General features: G+C 45.5%; 1 protein-coding gene across 1 annotated transcript; it reads left to right on the top strand.

Moving 5' to 3' along the window:
• Window positions 1-7,904: 7,904 nt before the first annotated feature.
• Window positions 7,905-25,020, top strand: terf2ip (telomeric repeat binding factor 2, interacting protein). Its single transcript, XM_068051376.1, has 3 exons — window positions 7,905-8,631; window positions 14,952-15,091; window positions 21,961-25,020. The coding sequence occupies exons 1-3, from the start codon at window positions 7,935-7,937 to the stop codon at window positions 22,465-22,467; spliced, it is 1,344 nt and encodes a 447-aa protein (XP_067907477.1). The 5' UTR covers window positions 7,905-7,934; the 3' UTR covers window positions 22,468-25,020.
• Window positions 25,021-25,498: the final 478 nt, after the last annotated feature.

Below are 25,498 nucleotides of genomic sequence, written 5' to 3'. Positions count from 1 at the left end.
GCTGGGTGGAACACTACCTAGAACCGAACTCCAGGGAAAATGCTTTCACTCAGACCGGCCTCAATGCAGCCCAGTCTCTGCCAGTCATGGATGAGCTGGACGTACAGCCAACAAAATCGGAACTCAGTGATGCCAATGATTCTCTAGCCAGCGGAAAAGCCCCTGGGAAGGACTGCATTACCCCTGAAATAGTCAAGAGTGCCAAGCCTGTTATACTTTCAGCACTCCACAAACTGCTCTGCCTGTGCTGGGATGAGGGAGCAGTACTACAGGACATGCGCAATGCCAATATCATCACCCTCTATAAGAACAAGAATGACCGCGGTGACTGCAACAACTACCGTAGAATCTCCCTGCTCAGCATAGTGGGGAAAGTCTTCGCTCAAGTCGCTTTAAACAGGCTCCAGAAGCTGGCTGAGCGTGTCTACCCTGAGGCACAGTGTGGCTTTTGAGCAGAGATCCACCATTGACATGCTGTTCTCCCTTCGCCAGCTACAGGAGAAATGCCGCGAACAACAGATGCCCCTCTACGTTGCTTTCATTGATCTCACCAAAGCCTTTGACCTCGTCAGCAGACGTGGTCTCTTCAGACTACCAGCAAAGATCGGATGTCCACCGCAGCTACTAAATATCATCACCTCATTCCATGACAATATGAAAGGCACAATTCAGCATAGCGGCGCCTCATCAGACCCCTTTCCTATCCTGAGTGGTGTGAAACAGGGCTGTGTTCTCGCACCTACACTGTTTGGGATCTTCTTCTCACTGCTGCTCTCACATGCGTTCAAGTCTTCAGAAGAAGGAATTTTCCTCCACACAAGATCAGATGGCAGGTTGTTCAACCTTGCCCGTCTAAGAGCGAAGACCAAAGTACAGAAAGTCCTCATCAGGGAACTCCTCTTTGCTGACGATGCTGCATTAACATCCACACTGAAGAGTGTCTGCAGAGACCCATCTACAGGATTGCGGCTGCCTGCAACGAATTTGGCCTAACCATCAGCCTCAAGAAAACAAACATCATGGGACAGGACGTCAGAAATGCTCCATCCAACAATATCAGCGACCATGCTCTGGAAGTGGTTCAAGAGTTCACCTACCTAGGCTCAACTATCACCAGTAACCTGTCTCTCGATGCAGAAATCAACAAGCGCATGGGAAAGGTGTCTGCTGCTATGTCCAGACTGGCCAAGAGAGTGTGGGAAAATGGCGCACTGACACAGAACACAAAAGTCCGAGTGTATTAAGCCCTGTGTCCTCAGTACCTTGCTCTACGGCAGCGAGGCCTGGATAACGTATGTCAGCCAAGAGCGACGTCTCAATTCATTCCATCTTCGCTGCCTCCGGAGAATACTTGGCATCAGGTGGCAGGACCGTATCTCCAACGCAGAAGTCCTCAAGGCGGCCAACATCCCCAGCATATACACCCACTGAGCCAACGGCACTTGAGATGGCTTGGCCATATGAGCCGCATGGAAGATGGCAGGATCCCCAAGGACACATTGTACAGCGAGCTCGTCACTGGTATCAGACCCACCAGCCGTCCATGTCTCCGCTTTAAAGACGTCTGCAAACGCAATATGAAGTCTTGTGACATTGATCACAAGTCGTGGGAGTCAGTTGCCAGGGATCGCCAGCTGGCCGACAGCTGTAAAGGCGGGGCTAAAGTGTGGCGAGTTGAAGAGACTGAGCAGTTGGCAGGAAAAAAGACAGAAGCGCAAGGGGAGAGCCAACTGTGTAACAGCCCCGACAACCAATTTTATCTGCAGCACCTGTGGAAGAGTCTGTCACTCTAGAATTTGCCTTTATAGCCACTCCAGGCGCTGCTTCACAAACCATTGACCACCTCCAGGCGCTTACCCATTGTCCCTTGAGACAAGGAAGCCAAAAAAAGAGTCTAACATCACTGTTTGGGAAACTATTGGAAAAAATTCTGAGGGACAGGATTAATCTCCACTTGGAGACGCAGGGAATAATCAAGGATAGTCAGCACAGCTTTGTCAAGGGGAGATCATGTCTAACTAGATTGAATTTTTCGAGGAGGTGACCAGATGTGTAGATGAGGGTAAAGCAGTTGATGTTGTTAACATGGACATCAGTAAGGTTTATGATAAGATCTTGCATGGGAGATTGGTTAAGAAGGTAAGAGCCCATGGGATCCAGGGCAATTTGGCAAATTGGATCCAAAATTGGCTTAGTGGCAGGAAACAGAGGGTAATGGTCGAGGGTTGTTTTTGTGAGTGGAAGCCTGTAACCAGTGGTGTACCACAGGAATCAGTGCTGGGACCCTTGCTGTTTGTATTGTACATTAATGATTTAGACATGAATATAGGAGGTATGATAAGTAAGTTCGCAGATGACACGAAAATTGGTGGAGTTGTAAATAGTGAGGAGGAAAGCCTTAGATTACAGGATGATATAGATGGGCTGGTAAGATGGGCGGAGCAGTGGCAAATGGAATTTAATCCTGAGAAGTGTGAGGTGATGCATTTTGGGAGGACTAACAAGGCAAGGGAATATACAGTGGATGGTAGGACCCTAGGAAGTACAGGTGGTCAGAGGGACCTTGATGTACTTGTCCATAGATCACTGAAGGCAGCAGCACAGGTAGATAAGGTGGTTAGAAAGGCATATGGGATACTTGCCTTTATTAGCCGAGGCATAGAATATAAGAGCAGGGAGGTTAAGTTGGAGCTGTATAAAACGCTCATTCAGCCACAGCTGGAGTACTGTGTACAGTTCTGGGCACCACACTATAGGATGGATGTGATTGCACTGGAGAGGGTGCAGAGGAGATTCACCAGGATGTTGCCTGGGCTGGAGCATTTTAGTTATGAAGAGAGACTGAAAAGGCTAGGGTTGTTTTCCTTAGAACAGAGAAGGCTGAGGGGGGACATGATTGAGATATACAAAATTATGAGGGGCATTGATAGGTTAGATAGGGAGAAACGTTTTCCCCTTAGCGGAGGGGTCAATAACAGGGGGCATAGATTTAAGGTAAGGGGCAGGAGGTCTAGTGGGGATTTGAGGAAAAAAATTTTCACCCAGAGGGTGGTTGGAATCTGGAACACACTGGCCGACGGGGTGGTAGAGGCAGGAACCCTCACAACATTTAAGAAGTATTTAGATGAGCACTTGAAACGTCATAGCATACAAGGCTTCGGGCCAAGTGCTGGAAAATGGGACTAGAATAGTTCGGTGTTTGATGGCTGGCACAGACATGGTGGGCCGAAGGGCCTGTTTCTGTGCTGTATAACTCTATGACTAATTTCCTTCAATTCCTCATTCCCCAGATTTTGGGCAAGAAATGCAGAGTCCACGTAAGTACCAACGATATAGGTAGAACGAGGTTAGAGGTTCTGCTGAGGGAATATGAGCAGCTAGGGACTAAATTAAAAAGCAGAACCAAAAAGGTAATAATCTCTGGATTACTACTTGAGCCACGAGCAAATTGGCAAAGGGTCAATAAGATTAAAGAGGTAAATGCGTGGCTCAAAGATTGGTGTGGAAGAAATGGGTTAAAATTCATGGGACATTGGCATCAGTACCGGGGAAGGAGGGAGCTGTTCCGATGGGACGGGCTCCAACTGAATCATGCTGGGACCAGAGTCCTGGCCAATCATATAACTAGGGCTGTAGATAGGGCTTTAAACTAAATAGTGGGTTGTGGGGGGGAGCGGGGGGTGGGGGTCAGTTGCATGGAAAAACAGCAAGTTAAAGGAGAAGGTAGGAGTGCAGGTTTGTTAGCAAACTGCAAGAAGTATACTGGTTAAACCAGAAGAGAGAAATAATAAACAGGCGAATAAAGCATCAGTTCTGAGGGACAGGTTAGGGGGTATAGCCCAAATAAGAGCTCTATATACAAATGCACGGAGTGTAAGGAATAAACTAGATGAGCTGCAGACGCAAATTCAAATGGAAGATTATGATGTGGTGGCCATTGCGGAGGCGTGGCTGCAGGATGGTCGGGACAGGGAACTAAATATACCTGGTTATAAAGTTTACAGGAGGGACAGGGAAAATGGCAGAGGGGGTGGAGTAGTCTTACTGATTAGAAATAATATCACCTCATTGGTGAGGGAGGATATAATGAGGGGAAAGCATCCAGTGGAGAACTTATGGGTGGAATTGAGGAACAGAAAAGGATCTAAAACTGTAATAGGTGTTGTGTATAGACCCCCTGGTAGCAGTTCTGAGGTGTTAGATTGTATAAATGCACAAATTAGGCAAGTGTGTAACAAAGTCAGAGTAGTATTAATTGGGGATTTTAACTTACACATAGATTGGGAGAGGTAGACTAGCACCTGTCAGAAAGGTAGTGAATTTTTGGACTGTGTCCGGGATGGTTTCCTACCCCAATATGTCCGAGATGTAACAAGGGGACAGGCAATATTAGATTTAGTTATGCGTAATGAGCCAAATTTAATTAGTAGCCTAACTGTGCGTGAACATTTATCAAATAGTGATCACAACATGATCGAATTCAAGGTAGCGTTTGAAAGTGAAAAGCACGAATCAGTTACTAGAATTTTAGACTTGCGTAAGGCTGACTTTACCGGGATGAGACAGAGACTGTCCAAGGTAAACTGGGTAGATCTGTTAATGGGTCAAACAACTGAAGAACAGTGGAGAATATTTAAAGAAGCATTTAACGAAATACAGAGCGAGTATATACCCCTGAGAGAGCCATAAACAGCTATGGAGAACTAAAGAGATTAGGGATAGCATAAAACAAAAAGAAAGGGCTTACAAAAATGCAAAACGCAGCACAGATCCGGCCGAATGGGTTTGATACGAAGACCAGCAAAGGGTCACAAAGCAGCTTATAAGAGCTACTAAAAGAGATTATGAAAGGAAACTTGCAAGGGACATCAAAATCAATAAGAAGAAGTTTTATAGTTACATAGAGGGAAAGCGGGTGGTCAAGAGCAATGTAGGCCCACTAAAAGCTGAAAATGGAGATATTGTCATTGATAATGGGGAAATGGCAGACATGTTGAACAATTACTTCGCCTCAGTATTTATGATTGAAAAGGAGGATAACTTGCCGGAAGTCCCGAAAAAATTAATAGCCGATGGGGGACAGGGACTTAATACAATTAACATAAGTAAAACATCGGTAACAAGGAAATTAATGGAACTAAAGAGTGAGAAATCCCCAGGACCTGACGGTTTCCATCCGACGGTGTTAAGGGAAGTAGGGGAGCACCTTGTAGATGCCCTAACTATAGTGTTTCAGAATTCCCTAGATTCAGGAGCGGTCCCTCTGGATTGGAAAGTTGCACATGTCACTCCACTTTTTAAGAAGGGTGAAAGGGGAACCAAGGAAATTACAGACCAGTCAGCCTGACATCTGTGGTGGGGAAGTTGCTGGAGTCTATAATCAAGGATAGGGTGACTGAACACCTAGAAAAATTTCAGTTAATTAGGGACAGCCAGCATGGATTCATGACGGGAAGGTCATGCCTGACAAATCTCATAGAATTTTTTGAAGAGGTGACTATGGTAGTGGACAGGGAATGTCTATGGATGTTATTTATATGGACTTCCAGAAGGCATTTGATAAAGTCCCACATAAGAGACTGTTAACTAAGGTAGAAGCCCATGAAGTTGAGGGCAAATTATTTACATGGTTAGGAAGTTGGTTGAGTGGTAGGCGACAGAGAGTGGGGATAATAGCTAAGTACTCCGATTGGCAGGATGTAACTAGTGGTGTCCCGCAGGGATCTGTGTTGGGGCCTCAATTATTCACATTATTCATTAACGACTTGGATAATGGCAGAGTAAGTCATATATCCAAATTTGCTGATGATACAAAGTTAGGCGGCATTGTAGACAGTCTAGATGATAGCATAAAATTGCAAAGAGATATTGACAGACTAGGTGAGTGGGCAAAACTGTGGCAGATGGACTTCAATGCGGGCAAGTGTGTGATTATCCATTTTTCACCAAAAAAGGATAGAGTAGGGTACTTTCTAAATGGGAAGTGGTTAAGTACAGTGGATGTCCAAAGAGACTTGGGGGTTCAGGTGCATAGATCTTTAAAATGCCACGAGCAAGTGCAGAAAATAATCAAAACGGCTAAGGAATGCTAGCCTTTAAATCTAGAGGATTGGAGTATAAAGACACAGAGGTAATGCTGCAGCTGTACAAAACCCTGGACAGACCCCACTTGGAGTACTGTGAGCAGTTCTGGGCACCATACCTTACGAAGGATATATTGGCCTTGGAGGGAGTGCAACGTAGGTTTACAAGAATGATACCTGGGCTATAGGGGTTAAGTTACGAGGAGAGATTACACAAAGTAGGCCTGTTTTCGCTAGAATTTAGAAGGTTAAGGGATGATCTGATCGAAGTCTTCAAGATATTAACAGGCTAGATAAAGATAAACTATTTCCACTGGTTGGAGATTCTAAAACTAGGGGGCATAGTCTAAAAATTAGGACCAGACCGTTCAGGAGAGATGTTCGGAAGCGCTTCTTCACGCTAAGGGTGGTAGACGTTTGGAACTCTCCCACAAACAGCCGTTGAAGCTAGAACAGTTGTTAATTTTAAATCTGAGATAGATAGATTTTTGTTAAGCAAAGATATTAAAGGATATGGGCCAAAGGCAGGTATATGGAGTTAGGCTGCGGATCAGCCATGATCTCATTGAATGGCCTACTCCTGTTCCTATCTTCCTATGTTCCTAGAATGTGAGAAAGAACATTTTTACAAGCGAGTGGTAATGACCTGGAACTGTTCACCAGGGTGGAAATAGAGGAAATCAATGATTTCAAAAGGAAATTTATGAGCAGTTAAAGGAAATTAACTATGGGGATAGAGCAGGGAAACGGTCGATTGCTCTACAGAGAGCTGCATGGACTCAATGGACTGAATTACCTCCTTCTGTGCTGTAACGACTCTGAATGTGGAGTCTGATGGAGTGGAAGGTGAAGAAAAGGGGGAACCCAATTATAATTCTGGGAGAGAGGGGAAGGGGTGAGAGCAGAAGTGCAGGAAATATGCCTCTCTGAAGCACCTAGGGTACAGTTTATTACATTTAAAGGCGCTATATAAATACAATTTGTTGTTGATATGGAAGTGGTTTGGTCATAAAGAAGGGGGGGATGATCCTCCATTGAGCATAAATGAAGGGCTGCGTTTGCTGACAACACCACCACTAGGTGGCGCTGCAATGGCACATGTGCAAATGCAGCCTGTGCCACTAAAACGTCAGTCTGCGACGCCAGGCAGCTGCCAGGATTAAAGATGGCGCTGCTCAAGTAATCACACGATGGCAACCTAAACACATGGCCGCACAGGAGGGAGCGACCAGGCCAGGGAGCGGGCGGGCGGGTGGGTGGGCCAGTGGTCGAGGGTGTGATAAGCGGGTGGTCGGGAGCAGGCGGTGGGGGGAAGGAGGAGAGCTCACCCGCCACCAGCAAGGTCTTCGGCCACGCTCTCCCCCCTCTCCCCCCAAACTCTGCTCTCTCAGCCCAGATCCCCCACCATCTGCGCATGTGCCAACCAGTCCTGGCACTGCGGAATGCTACGCATGCGCAAGGCGAAGTGCCCAATCTGCGCATGTGCAGAGATTGGCGCAGTCGGATGGCTTAAGCTATCGTCTGCGTTGTCAGTAATCACTTTGTAAATGAAGACATCAGCAGTAATAAAAACAAGAAATGCTGGAACCACTCAGCAGGTCTGGCAGCATCTGTGGAAAGAGAAGCAAAGTTAACGTTTCGGGTTAGTGACCCTTCTTCGGAACTCGGCGGAGACATCAGCAGGCTCGTTATTTCACCTATCCAATAGAAATCTAGCTTCTTAGCATGATCCAATCAGGAGCTGTTTCTATCACGGGATTGGCCAATAGAAACTGGACTCTGTGAGCTGCCCAATCAGAGTGTTACATTGCCTCACTTTCCGATACTTTTGTTCAGTTTGAGCCGAGGCTGATGGCTGACGGAGCATGTGGTGAGGCTTCGGCCCTCAGGACCATGTCCCACGCCCGAACTCTCTTCCTCAGAGATGACGGTGTCCCACTACGCTTCTACATCCGACCGGGCCCCTCCAAAGCCTCGTTGTTCCCTTTGATTGTACAGGGCGGTGGGGTGGTGTGCCGGCTGCAGGAGCCGGGCGCCATCCTCTTGGCCGAGTTGGGGAACCAGAGGTCGGCGCCTAGCGGCTACACCAGCGCGCAGTACGTGCTGGACTGTGTGGAGCAGAACAAGCAGTTGGCGCTGGAGGACTATGGAGTAAAGCGGGCCTGCCGAACGACCACAGCCAGTTCGCAGCCTCAGCCACAGGGGCGCGTCCCTTGCCCCACCGCCGGCAGGCTGCCGTACAGCAAGCTGGAAGACGTCGCCATCTTGATGTACGTGCGTGCGTACGGCGGCGGGACGGTCAACATACGCTCGCTGCGCGGGAACGCGCTATGGCGCGAGATGGAGCGGGTGCAGGTGACCAGACACAGCTGGCAGTCCATGAAGGACCATTACCTGAGGTACCTCCAAGGCCGGGAACATCTCTACCAAATCGACAGTCGCTCCATAATCCCCACCGCCGTCTTTCCCAGCACCGCCACGGTTGAACGTCCAGAACAGGCGACTGCTCGTCAAATGTCCGGTCCAGAGGCGGATAAGGAAGGGAAAGGTGAGTTTTCCTGCGCCGTGCAATGGTCGTTTGATGCCGGCAGCGGGTCGTCGAGGTGCGCATGACCGTCGAGCCTGCCGGCAAGCATGCGCATTCAAAGGGCCACAGTGCGGCCGTTATTCTGAGAATAGTATAGAGTTATACAGCACAGAAACAGGCCCTTCGGCCCATCGTGTCCGTACTGGTCATTAAGCACCAAACCTAATCCTATTTTCCAGCACTTGTCCCGTAGCCTTGTACGCTATGGCATTTCAAGTGCTCATCTAAATACTAAAATGTTGTGAGGGTTCCTGCCTTGACCACCTCTTCAGGCAGTGTGTTCCAGATTCCAACCACCCTCTGGGTGAAATTTTTTTTTCTCAAATCCCCTCTAAACTTCCTGCCCCTTACCTTAAATCTATGCCCCCTGTTATTGACACCTCCACTAAGGGAAAAAGTTTCTTCCTATCTATAACCCTCATAATTTTGTATACCTCTAATCAGGTCCCACCTCAGCCTTCTCTGCTCTAAGGATAACAACCCTAGCCTGTCCAGTCTCTCTTCATAGCTAAAATGCTCCAGCCCAGGCAACATCCTGGTGAATCTCTTCTGCACCCACAGTGCAGTCACATCCTTCCTATAATGTGGTGCCCAGAACTGAACACAGTGCTCCAGCTGTGGTTGAACTAGCGTTTTATACAGCTCCATCTTAACCTCCCTGCTCTTATATTCTATGCCTCGGCTAATAAAGGCAAGTATCCCATATGCCTTCCTAACCACCTTATCTACCTGTGCTGCTGCCTTCAGTGATCTATGGACAAGTACATCAAGGTCCCTCTGACCACCTGTACTTTCTAGGGTCCTACCATCCATTGTATATTCCCTTGCCTTGTTAGTCCTCCCAAAATGCATCACCTCTCACTTCTCAGGATTAAATTCCATTTGCCACAGCTCCGCCCATCTTACCAGCCCATCTATATCAAGCTGTAATCTATGACTTTCCTCCTCACTATTTACAACACCACCAATTTTCGTGTCATCTGTGAGCTTACTAATCATATCTCTTTTATTCTTATATAAATCGTTAATGTACACTACAAACAGCAAGGGTCCCAGCACCGATCCCTGTGGTACACCACTGGTCACAGGCTTCCAATCGCAAAAACAACCCTCGACTATTGCCCTCTGCCTCCTGCCACTAAGTCAATTTTGGATCCAATTTGCCAAATTGCCCTGGATCCCATGGGCTCTGACCTTAACTAATCTCCCATGCGGGATCTTATCAAAAGCCTTACTGAAGTCTATGTAGACTACATCAACTGCTCGTCGACACACCGAATCACCTCCTTGAAAAATTCAATCAAATTGGTTAGACATAATCTCCCCCTGGCAAAGCCATGCTGGCTATCCTTGATTAATCCCTGCGTCTCCAAGTGGAGTTTAATCCTGTCCCTCAGAATTTCTTCCAATAGTTTCCCTACCACTGATGTTAGACTCACCGGCCTGAGTTTACTTGGTTTATCCCTACTACCCTTCTTGAATAATGGTACCACATTCGCTGTCATCCGGTCCTCTGGCACTTCTCCTGTGGCCTGAGAGGATTTGAAAATTTGTCGGAGCCCCTGCAATCTCCTCCCTTGTCTCAAATGGGCGGCGCAGTGGTTAGCACCGCAGCCTCACAGCTCCAGGGACCCGGGTTCGATTCTGGGTACTGCCTGTGCGGAGTTTGCAAGTTCTCCCTGTGTCTGTGTGGGTTTTCGCCGGGTGCTCCGGTTTCCTCCCACATCCAAAGACTTGATAGGTAAATTGGCTGTTGTAAATTGCCCCTAGTATAGGTAGGTGATAGGGATTATGGGATTACTGTAGGGTCAGCCTCAAGTAAACAAACATCATGGGGCAGGATGTCAGAAATGCTCCATCCATCAGTATTGGTGATCACGCTCTGGAAGTGGTTCAAGAGTTCACCTACCTAGGCTCAACTATCACCAGTAACCTGTCTCTAGATGCAGAAATCAACAAGCGCATGGGAAAGGCTTCCACTGCTCTGTCCAGACTGGCCAAGAGAGTGTGGGAAAATGGCGCACTGACACGGAACACAAAAGTCCGAGTGTATCAGGCCTGTGTCCTCAGTACCTTGCTCTACGGCAGCGAGGCCTGGACAACGTATGTCAGCCAAGAGCGACGTCTCAATTCATTCCATCTTCGCTGCCTCCGGAGAATACTTGGCATCAGGTGGCAGGACCGTATCTCTAACACAGAAGTCCTCGAGGCGGCCAACATCCCCAGCTTGTACACGCTACTGAGTCAGCGGCACTTGAGATGGCTTGGCCATGTGAGCCGCATGGAAGATGGCAGGATGCCCAAAGACACATTGTACAGCAAGCTAGCCACTGGTATCAGACCCACCGGCCGTCCATGTCTCGGCTATAAAGACGTCTGCAAACGCGACATGAAATCCTGTGACGTTGATCACAAGTCGTGGGAGTCAGTTGCCAGCGTTCGCCAGAGCTGTCGGGCAGCCATAAAGACGGGGCTAAAATGTGGCGAGTTGAAGAGACTTAGTAGTTGGTAGGAAAAAAGAGAGAGGCGCAAGGGGAGAGCCAACTGTGCAACAGCCCCGACAAACAAATTTCTCTGCAGCACCTGTGGAAAAGCCTGTCACTCCATAATTGGCCTTTATAGCCACGCCAGGCGCTGCTTCACAAACCACTGACCACCTCCAGGCGCGTATCCATTGTCTTTCGAGATAAGGAGGCCCAAAAGAAAGAAGTATAAATGGGTGGTTGTTGGTTGGCACAGACTCGGTGGGCCGAAGGGCCTGTTTCAGTGCTGTATCTCTAAATAAAAATAAATAAATAGCAGCCTGGGATACATCTCATCTGGGCCTGGAGATTTATCTGCTTTTAAGCCCGCTAAAACGGCTAATACCACCTCCCTTTCAATGCTAATTTGTTCAAGTATATCACAAAACTGGAACATGGCATCATCCTCCAGAGGTGTTGCCCGCTTGTCTGACACTATCTGTCCATGTTTCCTTTCTCCATTATACTTTAAATGTCTGCCAAGTAAATTGATTAGTTATTTCTGAAAAGGGTGTGGGGTGGATTTTATTATTCCAGTTTCATAATTTTTGGGCAGGGCACAAACCAGTTCGGAGTAGGCCATTCAGCCTGTTGATCCTGTTGCGCCACTCAATTTGATCATGGCTGATCATCTACCTCAACGCCACTTTCCCGCACTATCCCCATATCCCTTGATGCTGGTTCTTGTTTTATATGTGGCGGAATATCAATAGCAACTTCATGGTGAGCTGCTTTGTAGAACAGTGTAAGCCTCTTCAGCTGTCTTTGTTGTTGCAGTGCAGGCCTCTCCAGGGAGTTCAGCATAGAAATAACATTGGATGTTCTAGCATAGTGGTTGAAGACAAACAGTGCTGCATGTCCTTGAACCATTTCCAGTTTGTTTACAAGATGGGCTTGGTAGGGGCCCCAGGCCGATGCTGCATACTCCAGTTTTGGATGCACCAAAGCCTTGTATGTAGCAATCTTGACTGTTTTGTCGCATTTGGTTAGATTTCGTCTTACAAGTCCTAGGACTTTGTTTGCATAATGTACAGCATGGTTTATGCGGTGTACCAATGTAGTGTCACAGGAGGACACCAAAATACAGGCTCTGCTTATGGATATAAGGTTGATTTCCATTATGTTATGAGAAGGTTCGAGGCTGTCTGCATCTTGTTGCATGAATGGTGTGGCATTGTCATTTGTCATCTATGGGACCATCCTTTGTAATTAAAAGGTAGTTACTGCTTTTTTTTTTTAATCTATTTTTGCAGTAGTTGGACCACGACATTTCCACCTCTGTCAGTTCATCCGTGCCTTCATTTGTGATCTTTTTTTCTTTTTTCACTTTCCAATTTCTTGCTGTTTTACCCCACTCTAAACTAAATCTGTCTACAGTATGCTTATAGTAGTTTCTCTTGTGTATCCTACTGTGAAGGTGCAACCACCAATAATTGGGTGCAAGGCGTAGAGGGGATGCATGAGATTCCTGAGTTGGAGGAACGCAGAGTCATGGCTGGGGAGGGGAGTGTTGTAGGGCTGGAGGTGGTTTCAGAGAAGAGGAAATAAAAGCCTTTCATTCGAACAGAAACGCTCGCTCCAAGGGTCACTAGGTTGCCTTCTCGTTACTAAACCTAAAGTCATTCCAGTCTCCCGAGTCACTTATGACCAAATCAGCAGGCAGATTTTGCTCTAGCCTCTGATCCTGAGCTTGGTATGCCTCCAAGAAGGTAGATATCTTGGAAAGAAAATGTTGTTCACATTGCAACCTTCTCCTCCCCGCCCCCACCCCTATCAAGTCTTGTGTAGTATATTGCTTTAGTGTGGTTTCCCAGATCAGATAGGTATGGATTTCTCTCCTTTAGTTTATGTATAAAGGTGTAGCTGGCATCTGTTGAATTAATAAAGCTATTTGCGAGTCAGACAGCTCCTCTTTTGATGTCACTGAACTTTTTCCCCTTGTCCTGGTTAAGGGTGGAACTCTTTGAACAAGATGCATTCTTCCTTAACCCACCCTGTCCTTTCTACCCAGTTGTACCTGTTGGCTCTTAAGTGAGTAGCTTTGTGCATTCAAACCCCACTTCAGGCCTGAGCACACTAGATGTAGTCCAGTGTAGGGAGTGCTGCATTGTCATTGGTGTCATCCTTCAGATAAGGAATAGGAACAAGAGTAGACCAAACAGTCCCTTGAGCCTACTCTGCCCTTCAATAAGGTTATGGCTGAACTTGTTAATACAATTTTCCTGCCCTGTCCCCTTAATCCCTTGATTCTGTTCGTACCCAAACAATCTATTGATCTCAGGCTTGAATATACTCTATGATTGAGCATCCAGTTTCCTCTGGATTCACAACACTCAAGAACTTTTCCTCATCAGTCCTAAATGGCCAACCCCTTACCCTGAGACTATGACCCCCAAGACCTACGTTCTCCTGCCAGGGGAAACAGCCTCTTAGCATCTAACCTGTCAAGCCCGCGAAGAATTTTATACATCTTAATAAGATCATCTCTCCATCCTTCTAAACTACTGCCCATCCCATAGTCCTCATATTAGCCGATAGTGTTAATGGTTCACTCTCTTTAGGTGTTGTCCCTCAGTTTTTAAATCTGCTGTTATCGCCCTCTTCCTCAAAAAAAAAGTACTTGACCCTACCGTCCTTGCAAGCTACCGACCCATCTCCAACCTTCCTTTCCTTTCAAGTCCTCCCAAATCCATTCCCTTCTTTGCTGGAACTCCATGTTTGAATCCCACCAATCGGGTTTACACCAATCACAGTACTGATACTGCTCACACTTCGTTACCTCTAGTTTTGGCTATTGTAATGCGTTCCTGGCTGGTCTCCTGCATTGTGCCTGCCGTCAGCTTGAGGTCATCCAAAACTGCTGCCTGTGTCTTAACTTGCACGAAGTCCCATTCACCTATTTCCCCTGTGCTCGTTGACCTACATTGGCTCCCAATCAAACAATGTCTTGATTTTTAAAATTCTCATCCTTGTTTTCAAATTGCTCCATGGCCTTGCCTCTCCCTATCTCTGTAATCTCCTCCAGCCCCAGAACCCTCTGGGATACCTGCATTCCTCTAATTCTGGCCTCTTGAGCATCCCTGATTTTATTCACTTCTCCATTGGTGGCTGTGCCTTCGGTTGCCTAGACCCTAAGTTCTGGAATACCCTCCCTACACCCCTCCATCTTTCTACCTCGCTTTCCTCTTTTAGGACACTCCTTAAAACCTACCTCTTATGACCAAGCTTTTGGTCATTTGACCTAATATCTCCTATTATGGCTCAGCGTCATGTTTTATAATGTTCCTGTGAAGCGTCTTGGAAAATGTTATTATGCTAAAGGTGCTGTATAAATACAAGTTGGTGTTTAAACCCCATAGGCCAATTCTCTTCAGTTTAAGAAGGGTAGTTAAACTGCGGTCACATCTCCCTGTTCTAGTGGACCATCCTAATGCATTCTTCTGAGGAGAATAGGAAGATCTCGTAAAGATTACTTGTTTGTGAGCTCTTGTATGCAGAATGGTTGCTGGACTAGTCTGCCTAGCAGACGTTGTATTTCAAAGTAATTCATTGCTGCTTTGATTCCCTCACAAATGTAACTTTTCCTTCTATTATAAAGTTGCAGTGGTCTCAAAACATCTTTACTATTTATTTGTGTAGAGAATGGAAGTAATTCTATAAAATGGAAGTGATTTCTCTGTCTGAACTGCTTCATTCAATTGCTATCTTAAAGTTACCAGACATGTTGCTGGAGTAACCATGGTTGAATATGTCTGATAGGTAAAAGAAATCCTGACAGTCTCCAACATGTTGACCTGCAGTCTAATGAAGTGGATGCCTCAGTTGAGCAAGTACCTGCTGATGTAAATTCAGAGGAGGAATGCTTCAATATATTTCCTGTTGCTATCCGTGAATTTGAGGTAGGCTGTATGGTAATTCTGGTTTCCTTAATTAGTGTTTTTTTTTGTGTTCAGGACATGTGTTTGTAATCTGCTTGAGGTTCCTGCCAATGTAGTGGCATTGTCATATTTCTTCTCTTTCCCAAGGCAACACTATCCTATTGGGTGCAAACATCTGGCAATCTCCTTGGTAACCGGAGTACCCGGAGGAAACCCACGCAGACACAGGAAGAACTTGCAAACTCCACACAGGCAGTACCCAGAATTGAACCCGGGTCACTGGAGCTGTGAGGCTGCGGTGCTAACCACTGCGCCACTGTGCCTCCCACAAGCCAAAAGACTTGCAGGTTGGGAGGTAGATTGGCCATTACAAATTGCCCCTTGTATAGGTAGGTGGTAGGGAAATATAGGGACAGGTGGGGATGTGGTAGGAATATGGGATTAGTGTAGGATTAGTATAAGTGGGTGGTTAATGGTCGGCACAGACTCGGTGGGCCGAAGGGCCTGTTTCAGTGCTGTAAATCTAAATCATATAACGGTGCTTCACCTCAACAGACATAGCACCCAATATGAGTACAGTATACAAAGGCACAACCCATCTCCTCCAATGTAGCCTCCCTCACCTTTCAAGCTAACATGGCAGAACCTGCCTCCTCAGTTGAACTGTTAAGTGGCAATATCAGTTGAGGCAGAGGAATGTGAAAGCATCAAGTGTATGATTCGTTAAGAAATCACAGAATTGTTACAGCACATAAGACCATTCAGCCCATCATGTTTGCACAAGCTTTCCAAATGAGCAATTCACCGAATGTCATTACCTTGCCTTCTCCCCATAACGTGCACATCCTTTCTTTTCAGATAACAACAGTCTAATTCCCTTTTGAATGCCTTGATTGAAACTGCCTTCACCGCACTCTCAGGCAGTGCGTTCCAGATCCTAATCACTCACTACATGAAAATATTTTTCTTCATGTCACTTTTGCTTCTTTTGCCAATCAATTTAAATCTGTGCCCTCTCGTTTTCGATCCTTTCACGAGTGGGAAGACTTTTCCCTATCCACTCTGTCCATACCCTCATGATTTTGAATACCTCTATCGAATCACTTCTCAGCCTTCTATTCTCCAAGGAAAACAATCCCAACTTCTCCAATCTGCCTTCATAACTGAAGTTCCTCATCCCTAGAACCATTCTTGTGAATCTTTTCTGTACTCTCTCCGGTGCCTTCACATCTTTCCTTAAGTGCGGTGCCCAGAACTGGGCGCAATACTCCAACTGAGGCCGAACTAGTTATACACGTTCAACATAACCTCCTTGCTCTTGTATGCTATGCCTCAAAGCTTAGGATACTGTATGCTTTATTAACCACTCTCTCCACCTTCAATGACTTATGCATGTATACCTCTAGGTCCCTCTGCTTTTGCATCCACTTTAAAATTGTACCCTTTCTGTTATATTGTCTCTCCATGTTCTTTACCAAAATGAATCACTTCACATTTCTCTGCATTGAACTTCATCTGCTGCTTGTTTGCCTATTCCACCAACTTGTCTATGTCCTTTTTGAAGTTCTACCCTATTTTCCTCACAGTTCACAATGTATCCAAGTTTTGTATGATCTTCAAACTTTGAAATTGTGCCCTGTACACCAAGGTCTAGGTTATTAATATATATTAGGAAGAGCAAGAGCCCAACACTGACCTCTAGGGAACTCCACTACAAACTTTCCTCCAGCCCGAAGAACGACCATTAACCACTATTCTCTGCTTCTTGTCATTCAACCAATTTTGTATCCATGTTGCCACTGTCCCTTTTATTCCATGAGCTATAATTTTGCTCACCAGTCTGTTGTGTGGCATTGTATCAAATGCCTTTTGGAAGTCCATGTACACCACATCAATAGGATTGCCCTCATCAATCCTCTCTATTAGCTCTTCAAAAAACTCCAGCAAATTAGTTAAACATGATTTTACCTTAATGAATCCATGCTGGCTTTCCTTACTTAACCCCCACTTGTCCATGTGACGATTAATTTGGTCCCGAATTATTTCTAGAAATTTCCCCACTAGTGAAGTTAAACTGACTGGCCTGTAGTTGCTGGGCTTATCTTTACACCCTTTTTTGAACAAGAGTGTAACACTTGCAATTTTCCAGTTCTCTGGCACCACCTTTGAGTCGAAGGAAGACTGGAAAATTATGGCCAGTGCCTCTGTAGTTTCCACTATCACTTCCCTCGGTATCCTTGGATGCATCTTATCCGGCACTGCTGCTTTATCAATTTTAGGTATAGACAGCCTATCTAATACCACCTCCTTGTCTATTTTAAATGCTGAAGGCACTGGCTACAACAAAGACTGTGGACACTGGCAACATCCTAGCTGTAGTACTGAAGACCTGTGCTTTAGATCTAGCTATGCTCCTAGCCAAGCTCTTCCAGTACAGCTACAACACTGGTATCTACCTGACAGTGAAAAATGTGACCAGGTATGACCTGTCCATAAAGCAGGACAAATCCAATCCTGCCCATCAGCCTACTCTGTCATCAGCAAAATGATGGAAGGGATTGTCAACAGTGCTATCAAGCAGCACTCACTTGCTGATAACCTCATTGTTCAGTTTGGATTCTGCCAAGTCACTTGGCTCCTGACTTCATTAAAGCCTTGGTCCAAACAAAGAGCTGAATTCCAGAGGTGAGGTGAGGGGGGAATCCTCAGTTGAGGATTGCTCAGTTGAGATGTCTTCCCCGCCACCCTCCCCCCCCCACCCCCCCACCGTGGTTGACAGGGCCCTCAACCATGTCCGGCCCATTTCCCGCAGCTCTACCCTCACCCCTTCACCTCCCTCCCAGAACTGTGACAGGGTTCCCCTTGTCCTCACTTTCCACCCCATCAGCCTCCATATCCAAACGATCATCCTCCGCCACCTCCAGCGTGATGCCACTACCAAACACATATTTCCCTCCCTTCCCCGTCAGCATTCCGAAGGGATCGTTTCCTCTGCAACACCCTGGTCCACTCCTCCATTACTCCCACCACCTCATCCCATTCCCGTGGCGCCTTCCCCTGCAATCGCAGGAGCTGTGATACCTGCCCATTTACCTCCTCTCCTCACTATCCCAGGCCCCAAACACTCCTTTCAGGTGAAGCAGCGATTTACTTGTACTTCTTTCAATGTAGAATACTGTATTCGCTGCTCACAGTGTGGTCTCCTCTATATTGGGGAAACCAAACGCAGACTGGGTGACTGCTTTGCGGAACACCTCCGCTCTGTCCGCAAGCAGGACCCCGAGCTTTCAGTCGCTTGCCATTTCAACATTTTCTCCACCCCCTCACCCCCTGCTCTCATGCTCACATCTCTATCCTGGGCTTGCTGCAGTGTTCCAGTGAACATCAACACAAGCTCGAGGAACAGCATCTCATTTACTGATTAGGCACACTATAGCCTGCCGGACTGAACATTGAGTTCAATAATTTGAGAGCATGATGGGGGCCCTCCACTTTACTGTTGCTTTTAGTTATTTTTTCTTTTTTACTTTTTTGTATGTTTATTTTATTTCATCTTCATTTGTTCAGTTTGCTTACCCACTCTTTTTTTCGTGTTTGTACTTGCTGCTGTTCAATCTTCAGTCCGTTAACACCCTATCTGTACTAATGCTTTGTCTTTCAACACACCATTAATATATTGTTTGCCTTTGCTCCATGACTTTCTGGTCAGCTAATCTGTGGCCTTGTCCAATCTACACCTCTCCTTTTTGTTATCTCTTGCCCCACCCCTGCTTCACTTACTTATAACCTTTGACATTTCTAATATTTGCCAGTTCCGAAGAAGGGTTACTGACCTGAAATGTTAACTCTGCTTCTCTCTCCACAGATGCTGCCAGACCTGCTGAGTATTTCCAGCATCTGCAGTATTTTGCTTTTACTATCACTGAATTCCCTGACTTCAATATCCTGGGGTTTACCATTGGCCAAAAACTTAACTGGACCAGCCACACACATACTGTGGCTACAAGAGCAGGTCAGAGACTGGGAATTCTGTGATGAGTTAACTGCCTCCAGACTCCCAAAGCTTGTCCACCATCTGCAAGGCACAAGTCAAGAGTGTGATGAAATACTCCCTACTTGCCTGCATGAGTGGGGTTCCAACAAAACTCAATGACCTAGCAGATCGCTTTATTGGCACCCCATTTACCACCTTTAAATATTGACTCTCTCCACCACCAGTGCATCAGTGGCTGCAGTGTGTACCATCTACAAGATCCATTCAGCAACTCGCCAAGGCTCCTTCAACAGCACCTTCCAAACCCACGACCTCTACGACCATAGAAGGGCAACGACAGCAGATGCATAGGTGCACCACCATCTGCAAGCTCTCACACCATCCTGAATTGGAACTATGGCGGCGCAGTGGTTAGCACTGCAGCCTCACAGCTCCAGCGACCCGGGTTCGGTTCTGGGTACTGCCTGTGCGGAGTTTGCAAATTCTCCCTGTGACCGCTTGGGTTTCCTCCGGGTGCTCCGGTTTCCTCCAAAGACTTGCGGGTGGTAGGTAAATTGGCCATTGTAAAATTGCCCCTAGTGTAGGTAGGTGGTAGGAGAATTGAGGGAAGGTGGGGATGAGAGGGAAAATGGGATTAATGTTGGATTAGTATAAATGGGTGGTTGATGATCGGCGTGGGCTGAAGGGCCTGTTTTGGTGCTGTATCTCTCTATGACTCTGTCGCTATTTCTTCACTGTCGCTGGGTCAAAATCCTGGAACTCCCTTCCTAAAAGTACTGTGGATTTACTTATACCACATGGACTCAGTGGTACAAGATGGTGGCTCATTTGGTAGCACTCTTACCTCTGACTCTCAATGTTGCGAGTTCAAGTTCCACTCTTGGGCTTGATTTTTGTTCTCAAGCCCGACATTCCAGTGCAGTACTGAGGGAGTGCAGCACTGTCAGGTGCTGTCTTCTGTGGTGTGGACTCGATAGGCCAAATGGCTGCCTCCTGCTCCGTAATTGAATGACTGACCTTCCCAACAGCAGTTAGGTTGGGCAATGAATGTTGGCATTGCCAGTGATGCCCACCTCCCATGAATTGACTCGTCTCATATGCCCAGAGCACCCCTCAAATGTTAGAATTCTGCCTTGGCAGTGGGTTTAATGCACAGTTGGAAATAGTACTTCTCACATCTCAAATATCCTGAAGCATTTCACTTGTATACAGTTAGTGTTAGATCAGTAACTCGTGGCCATTTTTGTACATAGCAAGATCTCTCAAGCAACAATGAGGTGAATAACCAGCTAATCTCTTTTTGGTGGTGTCAGATGAGGGAAGAATGTCCACTGCAGAAGCTAAACAAGGCTTTAGTTTAAAGATACTGTTTTCCCCCTCAACACTCACTAAGTACTACAAGGCACTGAATAGTTAGCCTGGATTGGGCCTTTAACCGATGGCCTTCTGACTCTTTCAAGAGTGCTACCAACAATCTTACTGATTGTTACCCAAGCTGTAGTCGTTCTGACTTAGCAAATATTGCAATGAAAATTCATAGCAAATTCATCGCATTAAATAATGGTAATTACATTTGACCCAACTGAAGGCAGCTTTTTGTGTTTGAGATGTGGCCAGTGCTGGTGAGCTTGTGTTTTTGCTGCTTCTAGATGCCCTGAGAAGGTGGTGGTTGATTCTCCTGGGTTACTGCAGACATTGTGTTGATGGTGATCCCATAATAATGTTGGGTAGGGAATTGTATCGAATTCTGACCCATCATCTATGAAGGAACAGCAGTGCATGTTTCAATAAAGGTGGTGTGTATCTTGGGGCATTTGAAGGTGATGGTGTTCCCATGCTATTGCAGCTCTTCCTCCTCATGATGGAGATCGAGTGGTTTGCAGATGTTGAAGTAAGCATGCTGTAGTGTATCCTACAGATAGTAAATACTGCAGCAACAAAATGCAATGATGATGGATGGGGTAATTATCGGGGCGCCAGTCATGCTCACTGCTTCCTGCCAAATGGTGTGAAACTTCAAGTGATGTTGCAGTTGCACCCATCTGGGTGAATAATGAGTATTTCATCATATACCTGACTTGGGCTTTGTAGATGGGGCATTGCAAAGTCAGATTGCTCCCACTCTGACCTTTTCTGTGCTTGGCCTGCTACAGTGTTCAATGAAGCTCAACCCAAGTGCACAGAACAGCACCTCCTCTTTGGACTGGGCACTTTACAGCCTTCTGGGCTCAATGTTGAATTCAACTATTTTAGATCATAACATCTGCCTAATTTTGTTTTGTTATTTTGATGGTTTGGTCTTTTCTTGTTTTCTTAATTCCTTTACTTATTTGGACAGCACCTAAACTGCCATTCACACCTCTATACACATCTTTTATTGTTTCTTTACTTGTCCCATTATCACTCATTTTGCACCAAAATAACCTTTTGTCGTTTAATCCCTCCTGCCCTCCACCCTATCACAGACCTTCCCTTTTTTGTTCTTTCAACCCTGCCACCTCCCTGCCCCACCCCAATAACTCGCTTAAAATTCTGTTACATGTACTCAGTTCTGATAAAAGGTCATTGACCTGAAACGTTAACCCTGTTTCTCTCTCCAGAGATGCTGCTTGGCCTGAGTATTTTCTGCACTTTGTTAAATAACAGGTTTGGCAGTTTACTCAATATAATCAGCATAGCCAGGTGATCAGGGAAGGGGAAAAATTGAATGGGGGAAGGAAATTTGTCATCCGGTTTGCTCATGCAAGAGCATTTTGGAATTCTGAGATGGAACAGACCAGAGCTGATAGAGTACCTTTTACAAAGGAGCTATTTGATCCATATAGCCAGTTGCTTTGCGATTAATTGTTTACTCCAAACAGCTGACTTTTGAAATTATTTTTGTTCCCCATCCTAGGTTGAAGATGACACTCCTGAACTGCTGATAGAAACCAGCAATAAAATAGAGACTGAAAAGGTCTCGCAAGAGCAACAGATGGAGACTGACCAACCCCAAGACGTGAGCTCTGGTGAGCACCATCCTAAGCGGAAAGGAACTTTGGCAGAGTTTGTCATGGACAGTAAGCAGTCAGAATCAGACTCTCAGACACCAGTAGATGAGTTATCCTCCATGCTCACGGCCTCCCAGGATGAGGTGGAATGTGCAATTACAGCAATCAATATATTGATGAAAACTCATGATCTGGATCTCTGTGCAGCCACACAATTGTTATTGAAGAATAATGGAGAGCTGGCAGCAGCATTGCATTTTATGGAGACTGGTCACCGGCCAGATGGTTATCCTATTTGGACGCACCAAGATGACCTTGACTTGGAGAATGTTGATGGAAAAGTGCAGGAACAGTTAATCCAGAAATTTGGCTCTGAGAATTTGGCCAAGCGCATTGCCTTTCGTAAAAGTTAGCAGTGAAAGGAGACTTTATGGATCTATAACTAAAAGGAGACAGGAGTTTGTGTGTCAGTGGTGTTGCTTGAGCATTGTCCTCTTACCTCCAAGGCCTGGGTTCACATCTGACTTTCACTGGACAGGATGTAAGTTTCTGCCTGTGGTAAAACTCAAGTAAATTGAAGAGTGAAATTCCATTCATGAAACCAGCGTATAAAACTGCCCCTAGCTTGGCACAAACCTGAACTGGGATCACTACGTGAGTTGGGAAATGAAAACACGATGATCCATAATAGGTGGTGATCTTATGAAGCTGAGGTTAAGATCTGCTATGTTTTTTAGTCGAGCAGTTTTTACTGGACATTCAGTCTGTGCTATGTCAAACTGAAGAGTGCAGTGTGGAATTGCAGACTAGTAACTCTACTTGATGAATGTAAATGCTATCTTTTTATCAAAATAAAACTTGTATTTGGCTTGTGGGGCAGAGAGGAAAAGGACCACATGGCATCAGTCTCTGGAAGCAAATGTAGCACAAAAGTCCAAGACAACTTTCATCATTGATTTATGAATGATACTATATGACTTTGAATAGAAAACAATCTTTATTAAACTTTGCAAAATGACTGCAAATAAACATTTCATTCTCCATTCATGTGCACAATTTAAGAAACACTGGTGATCTGTGTAGAACTATCCAGATTACTTTTGAAGATTAGTAATGAGATATTAAAATCTTTCCTGACAAAAACTATCCACTGATTTTGGACAAGCCCTCGATATACTGTGTCCCCATGCTGTTCTGCATTATCTGATGTGATGCATTTTAGGGACTAATTCAGTGGTGTTTGTGCATTTTGGCACTGGATGGCTTGATACTAATCTACATCAATCTAAGAGTCCCCAGCCTTGGCTTTCCACCTACTTTTTAAGAAGGTTGCTGTGTTGAGTACAAGGATTGGCCTCAATACTTCCTGATAGCAAGGAGAAAAAGTCAGCATGAGTTTCTGCTCTAAGCTGTCCTGTGATTTCTATTGAAAATTATTGATGTGAATTTGAATAATATTGGGTTTGACTGTAACACCTTGCAATCTCCTACATAATTATAGCATTTGGTGAAGTACCCAAGAGCTAATGATACATTGGAACTGTACCTGATCCTGACACTACCTTCAGAACAGGAAGGTAGTGATTTCAAGTTTGTGGCTAGGGTAAAAGTGTGGTCTATGAATGGCTGACAGCATATTCATCAATCTTGAGATTATGGGTCTTTTTAAAATGTATTTATCAGCATAAATGTGGGTCTCCCTTGAGGTGACACAGTAGCAAGTAAGATATACAATGTGAGCGATGACTGACTGTTAATTGTGCCCCTCTATGCTGTTAGCTACCTTTTACAGGTCAGAGATTGAAAGCTATCATTAATGACTAGAGTAATATTTTGTTTAGTTTAGTTTAGAGATACAGCACTGAAACAGGCCCTTCGGCCCACCGAGTCTGTGCCGACCATCAGCCACCCATTTATACTAACCCTACACTAATTCCATATTCCTACCACATTCCCACCTGTCCCGATATTTCCCTACCACCTACCTATACTAGGAGCAATTTATAATGGCCAATTTACCTATCAACCTGCAAGTCTTTGGCATGTGGGAGGAAACCGGAGCACCCGGAGGAAACCCACGCAGACACAGGGAGAACTTGCAAACTCCACACAGGCAGTACCCAGAATTGAACCTGGGTTGCTGAAGCTGTGAGGCTGCGGTGCTAACCACTGCGCCACTGTGCCGCCCCTGCACTTTGAAAAATAGGCCCTGGACCCTATTAATTGGAGAGTTGGATTTGGAGTGAATATAATAAGTGCTCACTGGAAATTACATAACTGGTGCAAAAGTAGATATAGGAACAGGTCTTGGACCAGGTTTGTTTTTAGCTGGAGAGGTAGGAGGTGATTCTGACTTCTAAGAAATTTTGTGCCCAATCCTCCTTTTTAACCTAACTAAGCATTTTTTTTTTTAATAAACCCCCATTGACTGGCACCACTAAGATACAAAAGCAAATTGGGATGTAGCAGCTAGTGGCAACAAACTTCAATTTTAAGCATGAAGTTTTCACAAGAAAACCTGTGGAGAATGAGGAGCTCACTATTTTTTTTTGATTCCTGGAGCAAAGCAGCAGACTGCAATAAATGCTGCCAGACCTGCTGAGTGAATCCAGCATTTCTTGTTTTTGTTTCAGATTTCCAGCATCCGCAGTATTTTGCTTTTATATTAAACTGCAATAAATGTTCATTTCAATATAGTGGGTGAGGAGGACTGACTTTTAGAAGTAGACCTTCAATTAACAAACTTGCACTGTTGTGCATGTTGAAAGGAATAAGATGCTATGATGCTGTTGGTCCTTACTGATGGTGTCACAATAAAGCCTGTGGGATATGCATCACATTGGCAGTTATTGGAGCAGCTAAGACAAATACTGCAGTTATCAGACCAGTACATTCAGAATAAAACTATTTACAACTGTGTCCAAGTGTTTAAGAAAAGGCTATGAATTAAAGATTACTATTGAAAATATGTCTTTACTGAATGATTCTACTATGCAAATCACTATTGTACAGCAGGGGTAGCTTCTGGGCCTTGCATCGGCCGAGCCCTTTAAGAAGGAACACTTTGAACTTGTAGAACAAAGCCCCCTTATCTATCCATGACTTATTGGGCCTGATTTCCTAGAAACATTGACATCTATATTTAAACCCCGCAACAGGAGGTAGAGGTTCAGGGGTGGGGAGATTTAGAGACAGGGCTCTTAACATATAAATTTGGCATCCCCACATTGCAGTTGGAAGTCTGACTTAAAAGTCACTGCTGCATGGGTTTTCCAGAGACTGGGATACTCTACAGTGAAAGGGTGACTAGATCTGCCAGCTCCTTAAGGTAAGTGCCTCATTCAGCACTCCTTTGGGGCCAGATTGGTCATAGCCATACCACCCCACCCCCTACACCAAGGCCTGTGAAGAAGCCTTTAGTCTCTCTGGTGTACCCTCCACCCA

Source organism: Heterodontus francisci, chromosome 19, assembly GCF_036365525.1.
Source record: "Heterodontus francisci isolate sHetFra1 chromosome 19, sHetFra1.hap1, whole genome shotgun sequence".
NCBI lineage: Eukaryota > Metazoa > Chordata > Chondrichthyes > Heterodontiformes > Heterodontidae > Heterodontus > Heterodontus francisci.
This window is presented reverse-complemented; position numbering and strand designations above follow the sequence as displayed.